This window comes from Crassostrea angulata, chromosome 7, assembly GCF_025612915.1.
Source record: "Crassostrea angulata isolate pt1a10 chromosome 7, ASM2561291v2, whole genome shotgun sequence".
Taxonomy (NCBI): Eukaryota; Metazoa; Mollusca; class Bivalvia; order Ostreida; family Ostreidae; genus Magallana; species Magallana angulata.
In genome coordinates, this window is record NC_069117.1 from 47,783,798 (window position 1) to 47,802,758 (window position 18,961).

The window sequence follows — 18,961 nt, forward strand, 5'->3', positions numbered from 1 at the left end:
ATTAACCCAAAAATGCTAATAGAAATTGCACTTCAATAAACATTAAATTACACGGATCAACTTAACAATGAAATCCACGAAAATTGGTATTCAACGAATATTGACAAATTTATAGTAGCATGGTAACTACGCAAACCATCACATAAGTAACTAGAGGTACTGTGAGCAAGCTCACAATTGATACCCCCCGCTAAGAAAAAAAATCATACCGCGTGTATTTTTGCTATTATAGAAAATATTGGATGAATCTATTTCACTGACCACTTTCTATAAATAACAACTGATCTATTTTTTAAAACTGTTAATGCTAATAGGAGTAAACAAACCAATTTCTATCCTTTAATTCCATTTTAATTTAAGTTAACTGTTAATGCATGAGGAAATTTGCATCCTTCCGTTAACAACCATGACTCGAATTAAGGTCAGACGACACGTTCCTCAATTTTAGATAACTTTTTCCAGGAATTTGTTAATGGTTTACTACCACCTTGACAAGCTTTCTTGCAAAAAATTAGGGTACCTTACCAGGCATTTCTGTAAAATAACAGAGTATGCAATTTCCTTTATAATCTTCTTGAAAATACACTTGTATTGCTGATATAAAAACTACATCTACAACACATCGAAATTCACTAAATTAGAACTTCATCTCCGCCGGGGCGGGGATTTGAACTCACAACATCTAGAACCTATACGCTTCTGGCAATGAGCGGCCACGGTTCTAACCACTCGACCATATACTCATAGAACCAAATTCAAGTAAATTTTGATCATTTTTAAAGTAATTATGAAATAAATAATTTTTATTGGAACTCTTTATTACGAGGAAATACAAAAAAGATTCTCGAGGAACGTGTCGTCTGACCTTAAACTCGAATCAAACGAAATCCACATGTCAAGCAGCCATTTAATATTTAAACATTTTGAATTATTGGTATACTGAGCCCGATTTTTTCCGAAATTTTTTTTCCACACATTTTTTTCCCAAATAAAAATTTCATCGAGGCAGGCCATTTTCTAATTTTATGTGGCCTGAGAAGAGCAAGCTTTGTGTCAAATTTTAGCTTCTAATATTTCTATTAATACAAGACATAACACAGACAGATATAGCATTTTTGAAACAATGACCTTGAACTTCCTCAATTGACCTTGGGTCAAGGTCATGACACACCCTTAGGTCATAAGCAATCTTTGTGTGAAGTAAGAATATTCAATACTTCTCCATAAGGAAGATATGGACCCGACACAAATTTTGCATTTTTCTGCCAGTGACCTTGACCTTGCCCGCATGACATTGGGTCAAGGTCATGACACACCCTTAGGTCATAAGCAATCTTTGTGTGAGGTAAAAACTTCCAATATTTCTCCATAAGAAAGATATGGACCGGACACAAATTTTGCATTTTTTCTGTCAGTGACCTTGACCTTGCACGAATGGCCTTGGGTCAAGGTCATGACACACCCTTAGGTCATTAGCAATCTTTGTGTAAAGTAAGAACTTCTAATGTTTCTCCATAAGGAAGATATGGACCGGACATGAATTTTGCATTTTTTCTTCCAGTGACCTTGACCTTGTCCGAATGACCTTGGATCAAGGTCATGACACACCCTTAGGTCATAAGCAATCTTTGTGTGAAGAAAGAACTTCCAATGTTTCTCCATAAGAAAGATATGGACCGGACACGATTGCACAGACAGACGGACAGACTGACTGACAGATGGACAGACGGATAAGGTGATTCCTTTATACCCCCCCAAACTTTGTTTGCGGGGGGGGGGGGGGTATAATAAGTCCAAAGCTTGTGAAACAAAGCAGGCAGTTTACTTTTTGTCTTAAACTTAAGAGTAATATTGCAACCTTTGATTCCCGAAAATAAAGGTTTTTACATACATAAAAAAATTAATTAAAAAAAAATAGAAAAATCCCATGATCTTGGAAAGGTAAGATATACCAATACTTGGAAAAAAAGCATTAATATCCTGTAATGAAGTCATCACAGACAAAAATTCGGAATGCTGTTTGTAATGCAAAATCTTTTGATTCACTTGTTCCAGTAACCAGCTTGAACATTTCCACTTTGGTTACCACTGGTCTATATACACTATGATATGACACAAGTCTGTCCTGTGCGAGTGGTACCCCCCTCACTGTCTGAGTCCGAGTGTGATTCTGAACCTGTGTCAGTGGACATCAATAACTGAATGTCAAGGTCTTCTTTACGGTTTAACCAATCAGAGAACTGCCGTGGTAATGAGTCCCATTGAGCCCCTAACCTGACACGATGTCTGTACGCACATTCTAAACAAAGTCTGCAAAAGAATGTATAAAACATCATAGTGATATTGTTTTCTATTGTTAAAAATACATCTGCATAAGACTGAAATAAGTATATTTATCTAAAAAAATTCCTTGCTCACTTACCTACTTAATGTGTAAGGTTGCAACTGAAACAAAAGTATATCATTCCTGTGGTCCTAAAAAAGACAAAACAAAAATTTTACATGAAAAAAAGATCTTTTTAAACATAGTCTTGCTTGCAGAATGCATCCCATGTTCTCCATATCTTGGTTACGACTAACACTTGAGTCATATATTTTTCAAACTTCTCTCAACCTCTTCTTTGTCCAACTATTTCAACAAGATAATGCGATTTTCTTCCAATATATTAGTTACACAGTGCACTTTCAAATTGATATACTAGTACTCTTAATCATAGCTTTTTATTGTAAAATTTTAAATAACTACTTTAGTTGAAAAAGGTATGGTTTAAGAATTCATAATGAATTTCCGTTATTCAGTATTGTTGTGAGAAAGCTCCGCTCTAGTTGAAATAAGATAATGTTATGGAAACTGCCATCTTGTTTAAAAATTGGTTTGAATAAAGAAGTCCCTTTTTAAAAAATAAAATTCACCCCATTTTACAAAAAAATCAAGGTCTAGTTACATGCAGAATTTTAAAACACATTAAAATATTTTGCAGCATATATTCTGAAGAATCTTATCATCTTGCAGCTCATTTTGCTTAAAGTCTGCAGAGAAGATTGTTGCTGTCTCTGATTCACCATGCTGCATGTTCATATTTTAAAGAAATACACATGTCTTACTTGTGCAATTAAAGCTTATATATGACTGATTTAAATATGAGATCTTTTGTAACAAATAATGTCCTAGATTAGAAATTTGATGATTGACTAAAATAAACATTCTATTTTGAAACTTTAATTCCTCTATGATGCGTGACAAGCTTGGAACTCCTTGCACGTAGAAGCACTTGTACATAGAATTAACAGGCCAAGTAATAAATACATACCACTTGTACATAGAATTAACAGGCCAAGTAATAAATACATACCACTTGACTCTCTTCCTCGTTTGCGAGGATATTGTTTCCACATCCCCCAAACACAAGAACTTCCTGGTTATGGGTGACACATGCTGTGTGCCAAAGGCGTGGTTTATTGGTCGGAAAATGGGTTAACTGAGTCCAACTCAGGGAGGCCACATCAAGGATCCAAGCATCACCTAAAAACATTTTAATCAGACACATGTAACACAGTGCAAACTTCATTCTCTGCAATTGAAGCTTTTACAGATTACTCAAACATCGTGCATGTGTATTGCTTGTATCTGAGCAAGTAATTGTTTTAGGCAAGTAATAGGTTTAACATTAGACAGAACCTTAAAATATATATTCATCAGACAGGGAGCAAAGGTTAAATGAAGACCTTATGTCTTTGATTTAATCACAACTTCATATTTGTTCCATACTAAATGACACAATAACACTGAACTGAAGTAAGGATGTGGTACCCATATACATACTTAATGGTACGCAGTTGTTGTTGAAGCCACCATACACAAACATTTGATTGGTTGAAACAGCACTGGCAGTGTGCCAAGATCTTCCCTCTGGCTGTTCACTGCTCACACACAGACTGAAAATTTGTAGTGAATATTATCTGCACGCAGACTCATTTCTGAATGAAAAAAATATGTAAAAACCAACCAAAAAAAACAGAATAAAAAGTGAACTTTTCTAACCTCCCACTCCAGGTCATTGTACTTAGATCCAAACAGTGAAGGTCGTTCAGTCGGAGATTCATGTGTCTTCCTCCAAAAATAAACACCTTACAGCCAAAACGTACAGCCGAGTGTGCAGCTCTAGCTGACGGCTTTTGTCCCTGTTGTATTCATCAATATCCATATGTACATGAATTACAAATATTTAGCCTGTTGTTTATTGATGTTTTGAAAACATGTTGTATTTTATTGTTTTGAAGAATAGGCCAAGGTTAGCATACCCTGTTCTTAGTTGGCCGGTTTTTTTTTTGTAAAAAAATAAACTGTGTAACAAGAGCAAGAGCTTTAAGGATAATATTACATTTTCCTGGCCTAGAGATTATTTATGAATAATTAAAAGCAATCAATGAAATTACTGTAAACCAATTTTTATTTGCATTCAAAAAATATGTGCAAGATTTGCTAAAGCCAATTCATCGCCAATATATCTTGTCAGGAATTAGTCTTTGCCGTATTTGTGTTATATCAAAACGAGTGTGGATAAAGCAGGTTCATGAAAAATAGTCATTGCGATTCAATTTATCTCCTGTAAATGGTAAATTAAAGTGGTTTACAGTATAAACTAGAAAATTTTTCAATTGATTTTATTTACATGCAAATGACCTTTTAATACTGACATGATAAATGGTCATGTAACATCATACAAATGAAGGCAACAATTCTTTAGATACCAAGTATGAGGTCCCCATACAGTATGTTCAAAATACAGGTTATGTCCATCCAAAGAAATAGTAAGTTTGAATAATAACAATTACCTTTGTCTCAGCTATACTCCACTTCATAGTGATGAAGTCAAAAACACATAATTGGTTGTTCCAACCTCTCTATGAAATATCAAGTAAAGCAGTTTTAAACACTTCTCAAAACTTACAGACATAATTTAAAAGTATTAGATAACTACATTTAAATTTACCCCTCTATTTACCTTTAATTCTAGAATAAAACATTTGGACTTCTCATTGAATCGCCACTTTGATTGTAATTTCAAATTGTAATATGTTTTTTTTAAATGTAAGAAAGTCAGGTACTTAAATATCATTTAAGGAATTCTAAAACCCTTTTATTAATTCATAACAGTAAAATAAAATTAATAATGGCAAATATCCATATCATTTAGCATTTAACATTTATTTGCATTGCTGAAATTTATTAAAATACATGTACAACATTCACTTCAACTGACTCCGCTAAACATGTATACTTGCTCTCTCTCTCTCTCTCTCTCTCTCTCTCTCTCTCTCTCTCTCTCTCTCTCTCTCTCTCTCTCTCTCTCTCTCAAATGATATGGTCTTAAAAACCACACAGTAGAATAGAAGGATTAAAGATATCCTGTAACCCTGTACATAAAATTTTTATGTATCTTTTATCAAAAATCTTGTTCATGCTTTTTAAAAATGTATATACATACAAGATCAGATGTTTCATCCTGACAAAATGACCTGACTTCTTCCAAAAACAGGTTGTCTTTAGAGTAATCTATCATTCCATATCCACCAAATGTATAAAACCTGTAAGCAATAAAAAGAAAAACTAACATCTACCCACAGTCTATCCAAATAAGTAACATGACATAACAGTAAAAAAATTGACTTGTTAAACCTTGATTTCCATACTTTTTATCATAGAACCAAGACACAGTTTTGTCTCTGGGGCTGGGTGATGGACTAGAGGACTCGGGGGTCACTAATTCCCACTGTAGAGTGCTCAGATGAAGCTTGTATAGAGTATTCAGATACCCAAGTCCAGAATGTCCTCCAAACACGTACATGTAGTCCCCCTGGGCACAGGCAGAGCATCCCGAGGCTGGTACGGGGATAATGTCCCTATTCTTGCTTACAAACCTATTGAGAACGGAATAATTACACATTTTTTCAGGAATCATACCCTTATTGAACATGAAAAATTGTATATTACTTTTAAAAAGAATCAGATGAATAATAAAACTGCTTACCATTATTATTTTTATTGTGAATCTTTGCAATTCTGATTAATTCTGAATGAATATGACATGTTGTCTAGTGTTTCATTCTTAAATGGCATATTATACAACTTAAATGGTTATATATATATATATATATATATATATGCCTTTTTAAATGATCATGCATCTTAACAGTCTGAATTCTTCCAACCATTTAATACAAATCAATTACTTTTAATCATTATTAAATCATCATTAAACGACAAAGTTCAAATGAACTGAAGTGTTTGAGACCATTTCATCTATTTACATCTGCAAAATCTAATTTATTAGTACTTGTAAAATTATTTCCTGAGTACATAAATATCATGAATATGTCATAATGTTTCATATCTCATCCTTATATAGCTTTGTACAACAATGCCAAACAATGCTGATTCAAAATTCTTACCAAACTTTAAATTCTGTATCATAAAGCCAGACTTCATGTGGGGGAAGATAAGCTAGATGATATGGATCATAATCATCCTAAAAATAAAAACAATATCATAAGTATCACACGTACAGTATAAACTGCAAATATGATGGCAAAACCTTCTTAGGAAATGTCATTTTTTAAAATCAATAAAAGTATGTCCTCCTTGTACTATCATAGTCATATCATATGCATAACATATAGTATAAAATATTGTATCAATGTCAACTTATGCTCTCTGCAGTATACACTCTGTACATGTGACATATAGCAAAAAATATTGCATCAATGTCAACTTATGCTCTGTGCAAAATACATGTAACATATGATATAGCATGAAATATTGCATCAATGTCAACTTATGCTCTCTAGATCATGAGATCTGCAGTATATTTTTTGAGGTAAAGGGACGTTTCGCTCCTATGGACGTTTTGCGCTGAGACGTTTCGCTCCTAATTATATATTAGAATAATTTAATTAGCCAAAGGTGTTAAAACTTATTTGGAGGCTCTCCATGTTAATATCAATTTACTGTTACCACATAATTAAAAGCCATAAAACATCTAGATCAAGCAATCATAATTAAGTGTCTCATCAAATTTGTAATTACCCTAAGGTGTTATAACTCATTTGGAGGCTCTCCATGCTGATATCAATTTACTGTTACCACATAATTAATAGGCGCGAAACATCTCGGGGCGAAACGTCTCAGCGCGAAACGTCTTTAGGGGCGAACCGTCCCGCATTCTCTTTTTATACCCTAGTATATGTAAATTCTATAGATATCATAATCTGCTCATCTACTATAAACAATGGATCAAAATTAATTTTTTTTAAATGATGCAAATATGCATTCAATGACCGTCTAATTAGGTATGCTTCAGATTGCTGACAAGAAAGATAACTCAACTTCTCACTCTATAAACCAGGCTGGTGATGACAATACTTTGTCCCAAGAAGTAGAACCATTTTAACAAGAGCTTGGACTTTGGGCAGTACGTGACAAACTCAAAGTTTTTCGATATTTGGCTCTCTGAGCAATATGGAGGGGTAGAATTTTTCGAAATGTGGTTTACTGAGCGACTGCATGATCAATAAAATTTCAGGTGCCTTTGTCTTAATTGACACACTACTGCATCAAACTGGACAGAACTTTAAATCATTTTTTTTGTTGTTGAAAATGTAACATTTATTATTAAAATCACGAGAATTTGCTCTTGGTGGAAAAGATTAAAGATATATTTGTTATCTGTTTGTTGTTATTCCGTTTCCCCATTTAAAATTTCGACTTACATTGTATCCTCCCCATACTATCATAAACTTTTCTACTAAAACTGAAACGTGTCCAGTACGCTCTGGAACTGTGCTACTTTTCCTGGGAGTCAGAGCTGGCTTCATTTTATTTGAACTTGTACATTCTGACATTGATGAAATTGATAGGGACTTTCCTCGGTCGTGATCACCCATGATGTAAACAATACAACATTCCGATCCCGATGTTATTGTTTCTGCCAAGGTGGAATTATTGTGAAGGTACCGACATTTAATTAGAATAAAATAATTATTCAAGAATGAATTCAACATTTATAACATTTTAAGAAGCTTTGTGCATTTTTGCTAAATTAACATTTGCTGCTGTTAATCTATTATAATTAATTATCATGAAGTCATGATACTAATCTTGATAATACCACTGCTCCACCCTCGCGGATATATTCTTATTGAACTAGAATACAAGTTTCAGCAGCGGAAACCATAAAAAATTATAAGAGTATTTCTTTCCAAAATTATAAATGTTATAGGTAATTTTCATTACAGTAAAACTGTTTTCATAAATATTGTTTCGAATGCAGTATATTTTTTTTATATAAACGATGATATATCAGTAATCATTATTAACATTCATTTTAATTAAACATAAATCTGTTTTCAAAAATGTTTATTATAGTCCGAATAATGGTTGCACCCAAAAACGTGTGTCTCATCCTTTTGAAATGTTCAATTCAATTCGTTATTGCCAGAAAATATCTTTAAATATTTAAAAAAAAAACCAAAAAAAAAAACGAGAGATAAAGCCGGTTTTGTTATATATAATAATGAGATAATTATCAAACAATGCAAAAGTCATGCCGAAGCAATTTTGTAAATAACTATGTATAAGGCTTAATTATTGGTCAGATTTTGAAAAAGGTTTTGGTATTACATTTTTTGGAATACAGGTTACATGTAATATACCAATATGTAATTGGTTACGCTTTCAGAAGTGCTTCACTTCTTTGAATTTAATTGTTTGTTAAAGAGACAAACCGTTGCGGGATTTCCCAATGTTTCCCCAGTTTAGAATCAGTATCCCCTTGCTTGTGGTTAGAGGTGACGAAGTGGGGAATTTTGAACTAAAAAAAAATATGGATCACCCATATATGCCAATATGCTGAAGACACAGCCGGTTTACCTAAAAAAAAAAGAATTTTAAAATATATTTTGCTGCACTTTACACGGTCGATTTCTCTTCTACAATGCATGTACCTTCATCAGAACTGAAAAGTAAACAGCTGATACACAAAACTTGTTTTGATTGTTTCAGATTTCTTTTTTACATTACATGTATATTAGTGTAAACTTTCCGACTTAAAAATGCTTTTATACAGAGTTCAATTTAGTTAACATTTCTTCAAATATTTGCATATACATGTGAAGGTTCGTTAAAACAAACTCCAAACACCGATTGTTGTGTGCTGTTTTATACAGTGCTATGTTTCTACTAAAATGTCTGGTTTCAGTGCATAAGTTATGTACAGGCACGTACATGTAGCATCGGGGGGGGGGGGGGGGGGGGGGGGGGGGGGGGGGGGGGGGGGGGGGGGGGGGGGGGGGGGGCAGCAAAGATTTTTCTTAAATCTACATACAAAAAATTGAATTAACATGGAGTTGCCCCCCCCCCCCCACTTTAATAGGACCATGTAAAAAATTGTATTGAAAATAAGGAAATAAACAAGTGAAATTGAAGTCTAATATGTATACTTGCTGCCCCCCCCCCCCCCCTTAATGAATTAGGATATTCAGGTTTTTGGAAAGTAACTTTTTCCTTCTTTTTTTTTGCTTGTCAAGAATTTTTGGATGAGTCCCCCCCCCCCCCCCCCCCCTCCAACCTCCCTTCTAAAACGATGCTACGTGTCGGTGATAATTATCATTGCATACCGCCGTGCGATATGTCAGTATTTTATTATCATAAAAAGTATTATTGGAACCATTTTAACAAGGCCTCTTACTTCAGTAGGACGTAACACATTATTTCTTGCGTCAAAACAAGTTAAAAATGACACTGGTATGCACCGATTGCGTAGTGCTTAAAAGCCGACAAATCTTGTTGATTTCAGAGAGCCATGACCGAATGGCTACAATAAGACAGACAGGCCTACGTCACATTTGTGTTTCTCACAACTATTTTATATACCCAAGTCCAAGCTCTTGTTAAAATTGTTCTAATTGCCATCACGTCATCGAATTGCCATACTGAGTTGAAGAATGAAATGAAATGAATGAAATGAAGATGTATGTTAATAGCCATACATATATACATACAGAGAGAGAGAGAGAGAGAGAGAGAGAGAGAGAGAGAGAGAGAGAGATGTATGTATGTGCATGTATATAGTGCTAGTTGATTTTTAAACTCAAGTGCAACATGTGCGTATTGTAAACAGAAAATCGATTCAGTAATATGTATACATGTATAACATAAAGACAATCGTATCGATTTTTATCGATGAAAATGCATAATTTAAATTTCAAAGTTTTTCCATCTTATTGCAGAAAATTGCTTAGTTTATTTTCCATTAACACAAATACAATAGCATAAATAAAACCAAAAAAAATTACTACTTCACAACACACGATCAAAGTTAATCGTAATCGAATGTCTGATGCAATTAATTAAAAAAACGATGTATAAGAAGCTGCACAACATTGTTATATAAACATGTCTACTCCAAGCTTTTCCCCCCGGTATCCCTCTTTTCTTATGGAACCAGTTCTTTAGGAATACAGTCTTTTCCGGAGAACCAGAAGCAGTTCTTGGCTGCGCAGTCTGCCTTGGTTGTCGCTCGGAGACATTCCACTAGATCAAACGACAGGGCGCGTTTTTTTAAGAAGTAATAGTTGTTCACAGTTTCATTGATTTTTGCGGCTAGCTCTGTTTGACAGAATTTGACCAATGAGTCCTTAGCTGTATTGCAGCTGCTCCCTGGTGGTGAACAATACTGGTACACGAGAACTGAATTGATAAAAGGCATCTAATATATGGATATTGAGAATAAAACATATCAAACACAACTTGAATAAAATTATCATTTTGTCTAAGATTTCCAAAATTCAACTTATATAGAATGTTCATCTATTTCTATCACCAATTAAAAACTTTATTAATGTCGGGCTAATTTATTCAGGGCCGGGGGCGGCGGGGGTGGTAGTGGTTGGTAGGTATTGAGTCTACTGACTAACTTTTAAAAAGGATCACTCGTATAATTATAAAAAAGAGTTGACCTATAGGGGCGATTGATTTCCAGAACGAAAATCACTTTTAAAAATCAAAGTTCATTTGATATTTTCTTCTGAACATATTTCTATTTTTTTCGAATATTTAGTTAGAACCTAGCATATTGCGCTTGTAATTGTTAACTTAACCCTCAAATTTGGCTAAAACAGCATTTTTGATGTTAAACAGTCTGTTTCTGCATGACCTTTGACCTAGAAATCCATCAGGGCAGGTCTGCCTCCCCCCCCCAAAAAAAAATATTATTCACGTATAAATGTCATTGGTGCAAGATATGCAAATTATAAAAAAAAACACCTAGATTTGTCGTAATGCTTAAAATGCCAAAGAATAAGTTGTAAAAGGACGTATATCCACTAACTGGATTAGCAACTTCTTTACTGTCATGTTTACATTTACTACCGAAAATATAATGCACGTTTTGAAAGAAAATCCTAATTTTGAGTTATCCTTCGACATAAAGGATCACATCGCGTAAAAACATTCCTACAAACGATACACATTTATATAAGGACTTGCTTGTAAATCAAAGATAATAAAGTAAAAAAAATAAGCGTCCATAACTCATATTGCTTAGACACCGTCACAACGAATGAAAAACTTTTTCTTCAATCACCATAAATTATGAGAACAAGAAACGAAAAGTTTACTGTGTATGTTCTAAATTCAAGAAGTGTAACGGAAATCGATATGCTTTTTAAAAAAACCCAGAAACCTACAGGTGCTTGAGGACAGGATCAACCCCCCCCCCCCCCCCCAGTATATAGACCCCCGGGACTTTATTCATTTTTTTTCAATAAATTATCCTTTTAGGACATATTTCTAATTTATACATTCATTGCACAAAATTACCTAAAACAAACATTTTTGAAAAAATCAGACCCTCTACATATATAATACACAGAGGGTCTAATTTTTTGAAAATGTTTGTTTTAGGTTATTTGGGGCAATGAATGAATAAATTAGATTAGAAATATGTCATAAAAGGATAATTTAATTTTTAAATAAAGTAGAGTCCCGGGGGTCTTTATAATTGGGTGGGAGAGGAGCGGAAGGGGGAGGGTCGGTCCTGTCCTCAAGCACCTATGCAGAAACCACTACCAGTCCTAAAGGTCAATTCTTTTTGTTACATACAAGTGATCCTTCCTGGATCAGTGGGAATTGTAAAGCCTTAGTATTCTGTAATCAGAGAGAGAGAGAGAGAGAGAGAGAGAGAGAGAGAGAGAGTTTTCAATATTTTATCTACAGAGTAACATATCTTTTTCGGCAAGACATTATAGGGAAGACTTACCATTATCAAACCAGCTACTGTAGCATTTTTCCGCAAAGACAACACTCGTGCTCAACACAAGGAAAAGACTTGCAATACGTATGGCTGAAAAAAATACCATCTATAGAATATAATCATTGACGTAAAATGTAGTGTGTGAATAACACAGACTGTTTAAGGTGAGTACTTAACTGAAACAGACTTACATGTTACAGATAGTGAGTTTTTCGTCTGCATGTCTGCACACCTGCCGCCTCAGTCGACCTATACTTCCACGAATGTCAGTGTTAATGTTTAATATTCACTTTATACCTCCGGGGCCACACAAGTCCTTTGTAATCATTCCATTGGCTTGATGACGTATTTTATAAACAATGCCGATTTACTTTTGAAACTTCCATCCTAATTCCTTTTCCTATCCTTAATACAAGCATTGGTGACGGTTTCTACTTTATAATGTCAGTGGGGTTTTTTTTAGTAAAATTGGTGTTGAGTTAATTGTTTCTGACAAATGAGTAACGAGTAAAACTCTAATATAATACGTTCTATTGACCATCCACACGTATAAATACAGCAATTTCTCTAATGATTAGCCATGATTCTTGCTTTTTAGTCACTTTTATTTTCAAGCACTTAGTTGGCTTTGGTGAACGGGGCACGTTAACATCAACTGTGCCTCTATCGAAATGTCCGACTACAGTAAGATTTGAACAAGCGTGGTCTGTTTGTGAAATCTTCTTCACGTCTGTTCCAATTTCTAGAACTCCTCCGTGAAGGAAATCAACAAAATTCCTATGGGCTTTCCCAGTAAGAACCACAATTCGGGATAGCCTTTGAGGGGTTTTGAAAATTATAGTATAATGGTCTCCGACTTGAGGTGTAGTGGACCAGAACATTTCATTGTCAGATGTAGAATATGCAAATTTGGGCTTAAAAGACATCCATGGCGACAGTGACGTAAACATTTTTGCATCCGGGTTATCACCATTGAAACGTTTTTTGAATGCTGGGAAGTGGGAAAATGATTCGGTTATATTTCTTGTCAAGTTTGGCATAGATGAAAAGTGACCCTTGTGTTGAAAGAGAGACGGGATTCTAAAAAACCTGTCGTGTTGAAGCATGATTTTTAAGTAAAAAAAGATTAAGTAGTCACAGGGCTGCTCATTGTAAAAGGCTCGTAGAAGACTGGCCAATTTTTCTACATCATTTGACTTAAAGAATTTTCCTATGAAGCCCAGCGTAGAAAATTCTAGCATGGCCCATGGTTTGTTGACGCTTTCCATGTAATTTTGTATCTTATCTATAAAATTAGGAACGGTGATAACGTCATCTTCCAAATGTAGGTAATAGTCAGATCTATTGGCGCAGTACTGCATCAGATAAGAATAATCCAAATTCTGCTTGGAGCGCCAGTGCACCCTTTCCTCTGAATCATTAAAGGTGCGTTTCAGACTGGACAAGGATGTGTACAAATTCCCCGGAGTTTCTATGACGTGAATCAGTCCACTTTTTATATGTGGGAGAAACGTTCGCGTTAAGTTGGTTTTGATGTTTTCCCTACATTCCCGCCGAGTATCACATACACAGACGACAACGGAGACGCCTTTGACCCCGCATAAGTGATTGACAACAGACGACAAGGTTGAACTCAGGTAATTCTCGTTCTTGCGGCAAACAGTGGGAATGCCAATCATCAGCCATGCTGTAAAAAATAGTGTAAGTAATAATCAATCCACATGCAGCTTTAGGGTTATTTCTTGAATAATTTCGCTTTAGAGGAAAAACTACTAGTAACTATTTTCTTAATTTTTTTAAGGTGAAAGAGTATAAAGTTAAGATATTTACTAAAAAATATACTCAGTAGAAGTTGAAAAATACTATATGATGGAAACCTTCATACTACATGTACTATATATAAAACTGCCAAACTATACTGGTCTAATATAGTTGACAATGTCGAATTTGTCGGTTTAACAAATTAAACGACATATAATTTGTGTCTGACGCCCTCCATATGTGTACCGGAGTTTTTTTTTCTTATGAAGTAAATATAAGAAAAAATGTGGAAAAAAATATTTCTCTGACATACTGATATCAAGGTCTGTTCAGAAGATTGATAGTTAAAAACTGTAAATGTTTATAGTAAAATATTTAGACAAAATACTCCTTTTGAGTGGAGATAGATATCTCAAGAATCAACGAAAAAAGGGGCAAAAACGAGTTGTTGGATAAAAGTTCCTCAACAGAATTTTATAAGGACCAAATATTGAAAGTACATAAACGAATTTATGTTATAGATTATATTTAATATTGACGCAAAACAAAATCATGCAGATAAACCAAGCAACAAGATAAATTGAGGAATGAACACTGATAACACCAGCTGCTACATGTACATGTATTCCAGCAAACATTAACATACTTTTCTGGTTAGTCATTTCCCCAGTAGTAACTTCCTACAAAAAATATAAAAAAGCAGTCAAACGGATATTGACATATATAAAAAAAAATAGTGCCTTTTATTCCATTTTTGAAACATTAAACAACAAAAAAAATGGACTCATAAATAAAATACGTATTATTACCTCAAATCTTTGCTTTTGTCGTATTCCATCTTCAAATAGAGTAATATAAATTGTTTTTTAAAAAAAAATCTTAATCCTACATTATGGCTCAATATCGGGAAACTTTTCAGAAGTTACGATTAATGTTTTCTATGTATAGAAATAACGTTGTCATCTCAAAAAATATATAACATGCTGATCACATAATATATGCATTGCGATATAGTGGTAAACTATTCACAAGGGGAGATAACTCGTACCTTCATTGCGGTATACTTGTAAGTAGTGCCAGAGCGTGTTAAGATACAGACACACAGACAAAGCCAGAAGGGTGAGGGCAACCCTGTGTCCCCACCGTGAGAAAATCCGCAGTGACACCCTCAGCATACTGCCCGACTGTCACAGTCTTTCAGATGACGGGTCTCCTCTAGAACGTACAATTTTTACACTAGATACTTTTACTTACATGTATCTATTCATTAAATACATCGCTGTATCATATGTAATATGCTAATTTTTATAAACAAACTGTTTCTTTTTGTTTATGTAAATGTATTCGTTTAATTGATTTGAAGTAATTAACAGCACTGGATAGTATAGAGCAAAAATCAAGAATTCATTATCTATATTTAAGCTTCGCGTTTCCTTTTGTTGCTTCATTCAGTGCATGTATATTTCTTTTAAACTTTTTCATCTCTTTATCTTCTGATGATGATAAAATATCTTCTTTTCTTCCTCAACTTATTGTACAAAGTAAAAATTATTCATGATAATCTTGAAATAAAAAAAAAAGTTGAATAGTTATACATTTTACTGAATGAAGTTTCCATAAAGTTGAGATAAATCTGTCAAGAATATTGTTTCACAATAATGATTAGGTAATCATTCTAAGAACGGGAAACTATGCATTAAAACGACAGTAAATGAAACAGCATGCACAAATTCATCAAAACAGTTTAAGGTCAGACGACACGTTCCTCGAGAATCTTTTTTGTATCTCCTCGTAATAAAGAGTTCCAATAAAAAAACATTAATTTTATGATTACTTTAAAAATGATCAAAATTTACTTGAACCTGGTTATATGTGTACATGGTCGAGTGGTTAGAACCGTGGCCACTCACTGCCAGAAGCGTATAGGTTCTAGAGGTCGTGAGTTCAAATCCCCGCCCCGACGGAGATAAACTTATAATTCAGTGAATTTTGCTGTGCTGTAGATGTATTTATTTTTAAATCAGCAATTCAAGTGTATTTTCAAGAAGTTTATATAGGACATTGCATATTCTAGTATTTTGCAGAAATGCCTGGTAAGGTACCCTAATTTTTTGCAAGAAAGCTTGTCAAAGTAGTAGTAAACCATAAACAAATTCCTGGAAAAAGTTATCTAAAATTGACGAACGTGTCGTCTGACCTTAAGACGACAATTCTCCTCGGCTCATTTTCACAAAAGCATTAAAAATGAATTTTGCATGAAACCGTTTAACTTCCCACTAATACACTGTGAAGTGTTTGTAAGCATTTTTGTGAATCATTTTTTTTAAATCGTCACAATTTGCATTTTGGTAAAATTTATCTGACGTCATGATTATATATTCACCAAATATAAATTAATTCCTTTTCAGTGAAATCAACGGATTGATTGTATGGCAATACAATGCAGTATATTATGTAAATTATGCTCAGTAGTACAAAGTTGGTACTGCTGCTACTGCATCAATTAAAAGGAAAAAAAAGATACAGGCCCACCATTCTTATAAAAAGATGGTAAAGTATCTAAATAAATAAAACCAAATGAATAAATAAAAAGCAGACCGAGTTCTAATCAAATAAAGCAATTACTTACCACGCAAATGCAAATCTATAATGATGATAAGGAATGGCTATGTTTTACATTAATGTTCTTCTCGGCATCGTAAGAGCCATAAACTGGACAGTAGTGACCAGAGATAGCACTATATCACTGCCCATTGCATTGTCACATTGGTTCTGCCATTCCGTTGTAAAAGGAATGTGTCTCCTTACCTATACACTCTTTACATAAACTTTATAGATGGCTTGGTGCTACGTTTAAGAGAAAAATTTGACTGATGACTATCAAGATGAACATTCTTATTTTCCAAACAATGCACACAAATAGCATCCTGTGTATGGAAATGTATTTATGCATGTATAATTATATTCATTAAAAAAAATATGACGACCATCTATCAACGCAAGATACCCACGAACGAGCATGACTATGACAAATAGAGAGAGAGAGAGAGATTTTAATAAAAGTATATGTATTCACACGGATCAATATCATGCACCCAGGTATCAACTGAAGGTTTTTTGATTAGTGGTATTGATATTTATAACTACATATTAAATATGGTTATGTGTCGCTTACAAACCTGTCATAATGTTCAACGATCTGTGAACCATTACATCCCGTATGAAGCAAAAACGGAGTGCTTTTTTATTTCTTCCTTACATTTTAATGTCCTTATATTTTAATGTTCAAGTCACACCTCATCGTACAAGGATTGATCCAAAAGTAATGCCACACTATGCACCGCGCTTCTCACAGGCGCTGTACTGTATAAAATGATAAATCAAAATTTTCCTAATCTAAATTCAAATTCGAGTTAAAATTTTTATTTAATTTCGTTGAACACCTAACAACATATTGATGTTTATAGCATGGCATATGAATAAATTACATGCTTCAGAAATTGAAAAAGCCCCAAACAACACTATTTATTAAAACAGATATATTATAAATATTTTCTGTTTTGAAAAATTAGGGCCCGTGTCTGTCTATTTCGGATATCTACCCAATGCCTTTTGTCTCTAGATCAAGGGATAAAAAGGCTGGACAAGCATAATGTGATACGAGGCATTTTTTGCTTCGATGGATAAAAATCACTAGAAAATGTACTGGAATTGATAAATCAACCTAAAATTGATAGTAAGTGAACATCGTACCTTTAATGTGGTTCCAATACCTAATAAAAGCATTTGTTTTCCCTTGGACTGAAATGTCACACTTTCATTGGGCGCGCTTGATTTGTCTACACTGTGGTACACCTTGTGTAGATGATTTACACCTTATAATCAAGCGAAATTTGGTGTAGTGTATATTTTCAATATGGACGCCAAAGTATAGTGACAGCTGCCGAGGAATTCCGTTTATAAGACAATTTTTTAAATAGCTTTTGAAAATAAATAATTTTTGTAATCCATTGCTACCCTTGCCAATTTTCAGGTACATGCAAAGTATAGTATGTGTTTGTTTCTTTTAAATAGGCTATTAAAAAATTGTTCATATTTTTTTTTTATAGGAGACACAATGCTCAGCAAAAGAGTAAACTTATTGTAGAGCACAAAAAATAAAGAAATAAATAAATAAAGTGAATTTACTTACTTTACAACTAAAAAAATTACTAGAGCGCTAGTGCATTAATATGCATTGAAAAATAAATGCGTACAAAACTATCTATTTGCACTTCTTAATACACTATACATGTATCTGTCGACTTTTGCTGACAAAACACCATTTCTTTATATATATATATATATATATATATATATATATATATATATATATATATATATATATATATACACAAAGCTTTTGAATTTATTTTTCTTATGCTTTGAACACTGTCATATTTACACGCGCAATATGTGCTACAATTACGCTATCAACTCTAACATATTTCATGTGCTGAAAAAAGAAGTTCTGCAGATTTCTCAGCTTACCGTTTTGCCGCCATATTGAAAATCAGAGTGTAATTTCCAACACATGCCCTGCACAAAGTGTAGACGGTGTACACATAAAGTGTACACTTTTGCACTTGATTAGAGAAAAGTGTACACCGGTTGTAAGGTGTAGACAAATCAAGCGCGCCCATTGGTTTTAAACATAGCACGTGATTGCCTCATATACCTCTATATTTGTTCGATGAGAAATAATATTAGGCAATTTCGCCGTCATTGGCCGACGCTTCGCTTACTCATTTCGACATTTCATAGTATTTAAAGTAGATCCAGTGTTCTGTGACGTCACACTTTTTTGTAAAACTTTGAATTCTTTAAAAATTGTGCAAGAAAGTTTTATT

At 33.8% G+C, this 18,961-nt stretch overlaps 2 protein-coding genes across 2 annotated transcripts; both read right to left on the minus strand.

Moving 5' to 3' along the window:
* Nucleotides 1–1,806: 1,806 nt before the first annotated feature.
* Nucleotides 1,807–7,944, minus strand: LOC128157060 (kelch domain-containing protein 1-like). Its single transcript, XM_052819417.1, has 10 exons — nucleotides 7,771–7,944; nucleotides 6,454–6,530; nucleotides 5,695–5,922; nucleotides 5,490–5,589; nucleotides 4,837–4,905; nucleotides 4,043–4,182; nucleotides 3,824–3,936; nucleotides 3,354–3,523; nucleotides 2,423–2,475; nucleotides 1,807–2,310 (listed from the first exon to the last, which is right to left on the minus strand). Exons 1-10 carry the CDS (start codon nucleotides 7,942–7,944, stop codon nucleotides 2,103–2,105), a joined length of 1,332 nt encoding a protein of 443 aa, XP_052675377.1. The 3' UTR covers nucleotides 1,807–2,102.
* Nucleotides 7,945–10,219: 2,275 nt separating this feature from the next.
* Nucleotides 10,220–17,421, minus strand: LOC128157476 (alpha-1,3-mannosyl-glycoprotein 4-beta-N-acetylglucosaminyltransferase C-like). Its single transcript, XM_052820036.1, has 7 exons — nucleotides 16,702–17,421; nucleotides 15,121–15,287; nucleotides 14,882–14,910; nucleotides 14,719–14,752; nucleotides 12,503–13,998; nucleotides 12,318–12,401; nucleotides 10,220–10,747 (listed from the first exon to the last, which is right to left on the minus strand). Exons 2-5 carry the CDS (start codon nucleotides 15,245–15,247, stop codon nucleotides 12,842–12,844), a joined length of 1,347 nt encoding a protein of 448 aa, XP_052675996.1. The 5' UTR covers nucleotides 15,248–15,287; nucleotides 16,702–17,421; the 3' UTR covers nucleotides 10,220–10,747; nucleotides 12,318–12,401; nucleotides 12,503–12,841.
* Between the last annotated feature and the right edge of the window lie 1,540 nt (nucleotides 17,422–18,961).

Coding starts and splice junctions, on each gene's coding strand:
- LOC128157476 (XM_052820036.1), bottom strand. CDS start 15,247: ATGCTGAGGGTGTCACTGCGGATTTTCTCACGGTGGGGACACAGGGTT. Junction 14,911..15,120: donor ACAAGTATACCGCAATGAAG/GTACGAGTTATC, acceptor CTCTATTTGAAG/ATGGAATACGACAAAAGCAA. Junction 13,999..14,718: donor GGAAATGACTAACCAGAAAA/GTATGTTAATGT, acceptor TATTTTTTACAG/CATGGCTGATGATTGGCATT.
- LOC128157060 (XM_052819417.1), bottom strand. CDS start 7,944: ATGGGTGATCACGACCGAGGAAAGTCCCTATCAATTTCATCAATGTCA. Junction 6,531..7,770: donor TAGTATGGGGAGGATACAAT/GTAAGTCGAAAT, acceptor TTTTATTTTTAG/GATGATTATGATCCATATCA. Junction 4,183..4,836: donor GGAGTATAGCTGAGACAAAG/GTAATTGTTATT, acceptor TGAATACAACAG/GGACAAAAGCCGTCAGCTAG.